We start from the raw sequence: 9,331 nt of genomic DNA, 5'->3' as shown, positions 1-9,331 counted from the left end.
GGACTCTAACTCCTTGCGCATCCCTGTACCAGGTTTGCACATTCATTCTTGCACCCAAGTGCCTGCCAGGTAGGAATTCTGTATTAGTAAGAATACTTTTGTATTAGGAAGAATTAGTAGAATTTTGTTTCGTTTGTTGTACCTTACTTAAAGGCAATTCAGGGTTTCCATGCATGTGTAGGATTGAGGTATAAGGGTCTCTGCCATACCCCCCCCCCCCACACACACATTCATGCATTATGTGTTCTTGATACAGGAGGGGATGGGAGGTGGCTCAGTGGTAGAATGGTTGGTTGGCGCTCAGGTGTTCGCAGGTTCAATCCCCAGATGGTCTTTGCGGCACCTTCATGTAAGAAAAAATTGCTGATACATTTTAATGGGAAAGTTAGCCTCATTTCACAGATGTCAGACAATGTTTGCAAGTAGATTTTCCTGTTTTGCACAGGAAAATCCAGCTGCAAAGGATTGCCGAAGCACACTGAAAGCGCATTATCCAGCAAGTGTGAAATCAGGCTATTTGCAATCATGTTGGCAGAGAATCAGATCTTAACTAGAGGTGTACAGCTTTGGAAGATCAAGCAACTTGCCCCTCTCTACACCTGTTCAGCCCTGCTTCTCCCCCCCCCCCCCCATAAACTCTGCCTCCTTCGGGCTGGACCGTCCATTCAACTCCAGGTACTGCAACTCCCTCTTTCTCAGCGCAACAGCCAGCAGGGGGTCCCAGCGACGCCCGAAGGCCACCGTCCCACAGGAGCGGGAGAATCCGCTTGCAGGGCGCGCGTCCCATGGCACAGGGTGCATGCCTGCGGGGGGCCCTTTGCAATCCCTCCCGGACAGGCAGGCTCCCGCGCAGGACAAGCTCGCTGCCTTGGTGGTGGCGGTGGCGGTCTTGCATCGGCACGGAGATGGGAAAGCCGCGCCGGGCGCCCGTCGGACTTCCCCGTTCGAAATCCCACACCGAAGCGGCGGGTCCGCAAGCCCCGGGTGGGAGGGAGGGACTGGGGGGGGGGCGTGTCGAGGTGAAGGCGCCGGGTTGGGGGGGGGGGGGAGGAGAGGAGGGGCGGGGCCGGCCCGTGGGAGGCAGCTCCGGAGCGGCTCCTCCCCGCCTCCCGCACAAACCCGGCCTCGGCGCGCCATGTGTGCGGCGGAGAGGCGCGCTGCCGGCTGCCCCGCTATTTAAACAGAGGCCATGAGACCGGGCGGAGGCAGGGAGGCGCGCCAGGATCGCTCCGCGGGCAGCCAGGCAAGGGACCGGGGAGGAAGCAGAAGATGCTGCTGCTGCTGCTGCTGTCGCCGACGACGACACCGGGACAGGTCGTGGGAGGGTTGTAGTTGATCGGCAAGCACCCCCCCCCCCGCCCAGCCCTCTCTCTCTCTCTCTCTCTCTCCCATGTCCTCGCAGGCATCCCAAAGGACACGCTCCTGCTCCGTCGAGCCGTGCAAACTTTGCATGCTCTGATTTTTTTTTCTCGCGCGCGCCCCCTTTTTTGGGAAGCAAGCCGTTTCCGTGCAAGCCCCCCTCCCTTCTTGCCCCCCAAGGCATCGCTCCCCTTGCTGCTGCTGCTGCTGCTTCACCCCCAACCACCCACCCAGCCCTACCCCTACCCCCAGCCCGGTGTCCTCGCCGGCATGCCTCCCTTTTGCTTCCTGAGCGCCTCCACTTGCAGCCTCGTGGCTTGGCTGCTCCTCGCGCCCAGGATCACCACCAGTAGCAGCGGCGGCGGCGGCGGCGGCGGGCCGGGCGCGGTGGCGGCGTCTCCGGAGGAGAAGGCGCTGCGGGTGCTGGTGCTGCTGCCCAAGGACAACGCCTACCTGTTCTCGCTGGGCCGCGTGCGGCCGGCCATCGAGTACGCGGCGCGGAGCGTGGAGGCCAACGGGACGCTGCTGCCGGCCGGCTACACGCTGCGCCTCTTCTACGAGGACTCGGACTGCGGCAACGGCGCGCTCTTCCGCCTCGTGGACATGGTGGCCGTGGGGCGCCAGTGGCCCGACCTGCTGCTGGGGCCCGTGTGCGAGTACGCGGCGGCGCCCGTGGCCCGCCTGGCGTCGCACTGGAACCTGCCCATGATCTCGGCCGGCACGCTGGCCGCGGGCTTCCAGGTGAAGACGGGCGAGTACTCGCACCTGACCCGCGTCTCGCCGGGCTACGCCAAGATGGGCGAGATGTTCCTGGCGCTCTTCCGACGCCAGCAGTGGACGCGCGTCCTGCTCGCCTACCACGACGACAAGGAGCAGCGCAACTGCTACTTCGCCGTCGAGGGCGTCCACACGGTCTTCCGCGACGCCGCCCTCCACATCGAGTACCTGGCCTTCGACGAGGGCGCCGCCAAGTACGCCGACGACGTGGTGCGCACCGTCCAGGGCGGCGAGAGAGGTGAGCTTGAAGCCCCCCACCCGGGAGGAACCGTCGGGGGGGCTTCCGTCCGTGCAATCTGGACCGAGGGCGGGGGGTGTTCTCTGGTCTACCTCGCGGGGTTGTTGGGGACGGGGATCGTGGCGACCGCCCTGAGCTCCTTGGAGGGAAGCTCTGGAGACGCTCTTGGCTGCGAGGCCAAAAGGGCCCGTGTTGTCTCCGGGGATTTTGGACTGCCGTCCGACGTGCAACTCAAAGGAGTAGCCGCTCCGGGAAGAGCAGCCCCGGCTCCTTACGGCATTGCCTGCGCGGAGTAGCGCTGGTTTGTGGAGAGCCGGTGATAAGGGGAAGGGAAGGGAGGGTATTTTGGGGGTCTGCTGTGCTTTGGATCAGGGGTAGTCAACCTGTGGTCCTCCAGATGTTCATGGACTACAACTCCCATGAGCCCCTGCCAGCAAACGCTGGCAGGGGCTCATGGGAATTGTAGTCCATGAACATCTGGAGGACCACAGGTTTGACTACCCCTGCTTTGGATCATTTAGCAGCTGCGGGGAGGGTGCCCGGATCTTTTGGGTTTCCCAGCCCCCATGAAGCCACTGGGGCTCCCGGCCGTTTGCTGCTTGACCTTTTCCTGACAGTAACTTTCCCTCGCTTTGAACCTTGCTCTGCCTCCTCTGAGGGAGGTCGCCCTCCAGTCTACTTGCATTGACTTTGCAAACCTGCTGCGTGTTTACTCAAAAGTAAGCCCCAGCGAGATACCCACACTGGCGGGGAAACGTGCACCGGGAGGCTCCTTGCATTTGACCAGAAGCCCTGTGGTCACTGACCTTCCCATTTTATAAGAGGCTGAAAGATCGGTTTGTCCAAGGCCGGAGAGGGAGATTTTTTGGTGGCAGGACTTGCACCCAGGACTCCTGCGTTGCACCACTGCTTAAACTGCCCTGGTTCCCAGTAATTGCTTCTGGTATTCTTTCATTCCACTGCTGATGAGAAGCTGTTTTGCTTTAAGACCACCTTTCCTGGGCTGCTGCCTTAGCTGGTGGGATAATATCTCCCTTCTGGTTAGCATATGTTAAGTACCTTCATGTGCATCTAATAACTGAGCATTGTTAAACTCGCCATGGGGATGATTAACAACAGAGCTCATGAGGGGGGGGGGTCTGCACATTCCACTACTGGGGAAGGGGGGCTTGCACAGAGTTATGCTTAGGGTGGGCAAAGGAAGGAAACTGGGGGAGGGCCAGCCATACAGGTGTCTGCCAGGTTTCCCTCCAACTTGAAAGGGCTATTTTATTTATTTCTTCATTTATATTGGCTTTTATTGAGTTTAGCTCCGGAACCCTGCTGGCTCATGGTGGTTTGCAGTATAATGCATTAAATGCAAAATTCCAACAATATGGATGGCACAATCCAGTCCATAACCTCCCCCCCCCCCCGCATAGGATCCTTTGGTTGCACTGGTCCACTTCGGGGGTCTCTGGAGGGGGGAAAAAGTATATTAAAATGAGACCTTTTAAAATTGTTATTTAAAAGGATGCATAGAGGAAGGGTCCAGCGATTTCCCATGATGATACGGGCGCTGGTCAATAGGGGCCACTCACAGATATGCGATGACTGTACCCATGGCACTTCCAACTGCAGTACATGCACTAAGGAAATACGATTTTCTCACAGTAATATTAGCTGGAGGAACAATGTTTGACTCGGGTGTAAAAAACTGCAAGAATGGTGTGTATGTATTGCTTAAATGGTTACCTGGATGGCTGACATGATTCTGCACTAGAGCGGTGGTCCTCAACCTTCCTAATGCTGCGACCCTTTAATACAGTTCCTCATGTTGTGGTGACCCCCAGCCATAAAATTATGCAAGGGTTCTTTCACAGAACTTAAACAAAAATCGACCAATGGCGTGAAGATCCATTGTTCATTATTGCATATAAATTGGGTTCCCCCTCCCCAGAGCTTCTCAGTTCAGTTCTGCCTCTTGTCCCACCATGCCGATCATGCTCTTTTCTGCTGCTCCAGACAGACTAACTAACACTCTCTCGATCTACCCCGCAAGATTGTTGTGTGGATGGTGCCCCCCCCCTGGCCAGGCTGCTTGCCCTCCTGCAACCCCTGTGAAAGGGTGACCCCCAGGTTGAGAACCTCTGCACTAGAGGAAAGTTTGAATCCAGTGACCCACTTAGGGCTAACCAAATCCCCCCCCCCAAGTTATAATGTATAAGATGCAGGTTTTGCACTGTGCAGGTAGCTGCTGTTGGATTAGGAAGATATCTGACAGGTTCATATCAGTAGGAAGTCTTCTAGCTTGGGTGACACCTAGCCTTGCCCCCTGCCTATTAACTGCCCATTACTCATGCTGTCCAGTAACCACTGGGCCCCTCCTTCATCTGCATCATTGAATTTAACTGACTCCATCTTGGAAATTCTGATCTAGCACTTCCTAATTTTGCACCAACTTTGTCGAGCCTTTCCCTTGTCCTGGGTAGATTTTGTCCGAAACTAATATCGAAAACTGCTGCAATGATCTGCCCTGCTGGACTTCAATACTCACGCAGTATCATCTCTCCCCCTTTCCCAGTACCACTCCTCTGTGCCTTCTTGCAACTGGCTAGCCGGTTTTGCATGCTGCCAGCAGATCTGCACCCTGCTATTGCTGTCCATAGTGTCATATGGTAATCTGGAATGAAACCGTCTGTCCGTGTATTTCTCTTTGGCTCCTTCAGGTGCTGCCTTTGAGAACTGAGAATGAAGCTGAATTGTGTTGCTTGAATGTGCCGCCATCTTTCCTGGAGTGTTTTGCATTGGTGTGTAATATATATGTACTCGGAAAGCAGTGATGTGATGTGTTGGTTCCAGCTCTGACTCAAGAAGACTTTGGTTTTAATCTTGCCTCTGCCACACGCGCACTGTCCTCCCAGCCTTGTGCTTATTTAGTTAGTTTTGGATTTATATCCCGCCGCTCCCAGATGGCTTGTGGTGGATCACAAAACATAATAAAATCCCTGATGAAACCCATTGCTAAAATCCAGTATAACCCAGTAAATAACCCAGCAGTGGCGATAAAAAACTCTTCCTTCACCCTCCAGCCAGCCCCAAGCTGGTGGTGCCGCGGGGACATATGGGGTGGACCAGAAGTTAAGGGTCAGCTTGAGCATAGGGGCCCCAAGATCTTCTTGGCCCCAGACTCAACCAAAGGCCTGATGGAAGAGCTCTGTTTTACAGGCCCTCTGGAACTTCAAAAGCTCCGCAAGGGCTTGCAGCTCTCCCAGGAGCTCTTTCTACCAGGTTGGGGCCAGGACCGAGAAGGCCCTAGCCCATCTGTGGCACTATCCTAATACTGATCTATCTTTTAGGGCTGTTGTCAAGACCATGATAATATAGCTGAATGCATTTTCCATTATTTTGTTCCGTATCTTCTTCTGTATTGTTGTGACCCATCCTGGGACCTTTGGGTAAAGGTGTGGGATATAAATTCCCAAATAAGTAAGAATCACTTGGAACAAAGAATTAAAGTAGAAAAGGTTAAATAATTTTCCAAATGTGTGTTAGGAATGAACATCTCCATATGAATCTCAGTAGTGCAGTAAGATTAACTACCTGAGGGACCCCTTGTTAAGGTACCATCGTCTTCCCAAACCTGGGAGTAGTGCATTCACCAGAACTTAGCATGATGCGCATTCTGTCAGGTGGTTAAGAGTGTTGGACTAGTACCTCAGAGACCCAGGTTTGAATCCCCAAGTGTGCCATGAAAGCCCTCTCGGCCTTACCCACCTTGCAGCATGGTTGTGAGGAGAACATGGAGGAGAGGCCAGTGACATTTTTAAACAGAGGCTGGAGAGCCATCTGACGGAGAGGCTGATTCTACGAAGGCTCAAGGGGGTGGCAGGTTACAGTAGATGAGTGATTGGGATGTGAGTGTCCTGCATAGTGTGGGGGGGTTGGACTAGATGACCCAGGAGGTCCCTTCCAACTCTATGATTCTATGATTCTATGTAAGCTAATTTGGGTCTCCATTGGGGAGAAAGAAAATGAAAGTGTGTGTGCATCAGAAACTTGGACTGTTTAGTATACCTTTTTCAAACCCCCCCCCCCCAAAAATAAACTCCAGATATCGTTTTCAGCATCTCTTACAAATGACATTACGAATGTAAATGCAGATAGAAACATGCACTGGAGACCAAAGCAATGTGGGGCAAGAGCAGGTGAGGTCCACCTGTTTGCGTCTGTTCAGTCCACCTGTCTGTGCCACAATCTCCAGATTAATTTTGCTGTCATAGTGGCAGTCCTCTGAATTCTGTTGAATTGCTCTTAGTATTTTGCAAGTGAAACGTTTGCCAGGGCTCTTCCCTCTCTCCCTGCATTTCTCCCCCTATGTTTCCCTCAAGACCAGCCATGTTTAAAAACATATTTATCTGTCGATATAGTTGATGAATTGGATTGGGTTTTCAGGGACTCCTCATATTGTTTTTTTTTCCCTCCTCTCACCCTGATCAGATTATGTCATGTTCTTTGGGAGCTTTTGAGCTGACTCCTCTCAAGATCCGTCAAGCCGGTCTTTTGTGGAGTTTCCTGTTTTTACTCAAATTAGGAAGCTGTTCTCTAGCCGGTCATGCACTGCTGGCTTTTGGACTCATTTAGGCAGCAGAAAGCGGATTTACAAGGCGTGGGGGTTGGGACGGGCCCGGGGAAACGACTTGTGCGTGGCTGCGGGATTGTTTATGGCATGTGTTTGTTAGCATGTACTTGAAAGACGTTGCAAAAGACAGGCTCAGCGGCTGTCCTGGGACACTTATTAAACACTGTCTCTCGGTTACCAAGTCCTGATTTCCACCCCCCTCTCCCATGACAAGCTCAGATTGTTTGATGAATTCCACTCCCATCTGTTCTGAATGCGCACATAAACCGTGCAATGCAAACAAAACACACACACACACACACACACAAAACAAACGGCCGTAGATACTTTTTTTGTAAGAAATGCCCTAAAAGTAAGTGTGCCCAAAACTCTTTGAAGGCTTTCGGTCAAACATTTAAACATAACCACTCAGAATGTCATAGAGCAGGGGTAGTCAAACTGCGGCCCTCCAGATGTCCGTGGACTACAATGCCAGCGAATGCTGGCAGGGGCTCCTGGGAATTGTAGTCCATGGACATCTTGAGGGCCGCAGTTTGACTACCCCTGTCATAGAGCTTTAGATCAAGAATATCTATGAAAGGAAGCGTCCACCAAACCAGTGATGATAGGAATTCATGGGCTTTACAACCTGTGGAAGAATTGCTGCTGTTTGCAGTTGGATTTAAGTTACAGGTGTGGCTGGGTGGTTCCTTGGAAGCGAGGCTACAACTGACTTATGTCCACCCTTTAAATTAATGACCTCCGAAACGTCTCTGTGGTTAATGGCCTTGCTTGGGCTGTGTACTTTACCTGAGAGTAAAGCCCGCAGAATGTATCAGAACGGATCTGGATAAGCATGGATTGATTTGCAGCATCTTCGTCAGTAGCCAGAAGTGTGCTTGCTTCCTTGTCTCTCTAAGCCAGAGGTGGCCAAACTGTGGGTGTCCATGGACTACAATTACCATGAGCCCCTGCCAGCACTGGCAGGGGCTCATGGTAATTGTAGTCCGCGGACATCTGACCAACCCTGTGGTAGTCTAACACAGTGGTCCGCAACCTTTTTATCACCGGGGACCGGTCAAAGCTTGACAATTTTACTAAGGCCCGGTGGGGGGGGGTAGTCTTTTGCCGAGGGACATCACCACCGCTGCCTGAGCCCCTGCTCTGCTTGCTCTCCTGCTCTTCCTGCCACCTGCTGGGGGCGCTGCCAGCAGCAGCTGTGCAGTGCCATGCCAAGGGGGGGCCCCAGCCATGGTGGCCGCTGGAGAGCACCAAAGGTGAGCCGGTGGCAGAGTGGCAGGGCAGCCCCCGAAGCAGCAGCCGGGAAGGAGGATGAAGAGGTCTAACACAATCCTCTTGTGGATGCAGGATATAGGGGAGGGCTTGGGTTTAATAAACAAAGCAACCCTTCTCTTATTTTTTGCATAGGAGGAAGTGTTAGAGGCAAAGGAGGTATTTGTCTTCACTCCCATGTCTGCATAAAGGCATCATGCAGGTCAGGCTGCGCATTGGTGCAGTGTCTGTCCTATCGCTGAAGAACAAATTTAGAGTCCAGGGGCACCTTTAAGACCAACAAGGTTGTATTTAAGGCAGGAGCTTTTGTGTGCACGCCCACTTCCTCATGATATCATGAAACGGAAGTAAGCAATACATACTTAATGGCAAAGAGTGAGAGTGAATTAGCATGCAGCACAATGAAACTTGTTAACAAATTCCAGAGATAAATAGGAAAACGGCTTACTTCCATTCCATGACATTGTATCCGAGGAAACTTGCGTGCACACGAAAGTTCATACCTCAAATAAAACTTTGTTGGTCTTAAAGGTGTTACTGGACTCTAAATTTGTTCTGCTTTGGACCAACATGGCTACCCACTTGAGCCTGATCTCTGAAGGCCGTTCAACACCAGCAGAAGACACTTGGCTTGAGCAATCCATGCATTCAGACCTGCCCTGAGAGAACGCTGAGCATCAGGTTGTTTAATTGGCATCTTGGCTGATCCTAGTGAATAACACACATCAATAAAGACAGTGCGCTCGGTTTGTACTGCAGGAAGAAAGATGTATACGAGACAACAAGGCTAATGGCCATTTGCTACAGCCCGGGCCAAGGTAAAACCACTGTTTCCTTAGCCCACTTCTTAGAACAAACTGTTTTCTGCCATAGATTCGGGTGGGTCTGAAGCAGCAGAACAAAATTTGAGTCCAGTGGGACTCAAGTTCTATTCAAGGTGTAAACTTTCAAGTAGGGTTGGGGGCTTTGGCCGCTAAACTGGCCGTTTGCGCCCGAAGCAGCCAGCACCACGGGGTGGGGGAGGGGTGGTGCGGGCACTGGTAAACCAGTCAGCGCACACATGT

The 9,331-nt window shown here is 52.7% G+C and overlaps 1 protein-coding gene across 2 annotated transcripts in view; it reads left to right on the top strand.

The window, feature by feature from the left end:
- The first annotated feature begins 1,119 nt into the window (after positions 1-1,119).
- Positions 1,120-9,331, top strand: part of NPR3 (natriuretic peptide receptor 3) — a 53,520-nt gene continuing 45,308 nt past the window's right edge. The window contains exon 1 of one of the 2 annotated variants that reach the window (XM_077346931.1): positions 1,120-2,374. In XM_077346931.1, coding sequence (XP_077203046.1) covers positions 1,630-2,374 — 745 coding nt within the window. In that variant the 5' untranslated portion in view covers positions 1,120-1,629. The remainder of the gene's footprint in view (positions 2,375-9,331) is intronic. The other variant, XM_077346932.1, reaches the window with a different exon arrangement.

Source organism: Paroedura picta, chromosome 7 (genome assembly GCF_049243985.1).
Source record: "Paroedura picta isolate Pp20150507F chromosome 7, Ppicta_v3.0, whole genome shotgun sequence".
In the NCBI taxonomy this organism is placed as follows: domain Eukaryota; kingdom Metazoa; phylum Chordata; class Lepidosauria; order Squamata; family Gekkonidae; genus Paroedura; species Paroedura picta.
Note: the sequence above shows the minus strand (reverse complement) of the source record. Positions and strands in the feature narration are given on the sequence as shown.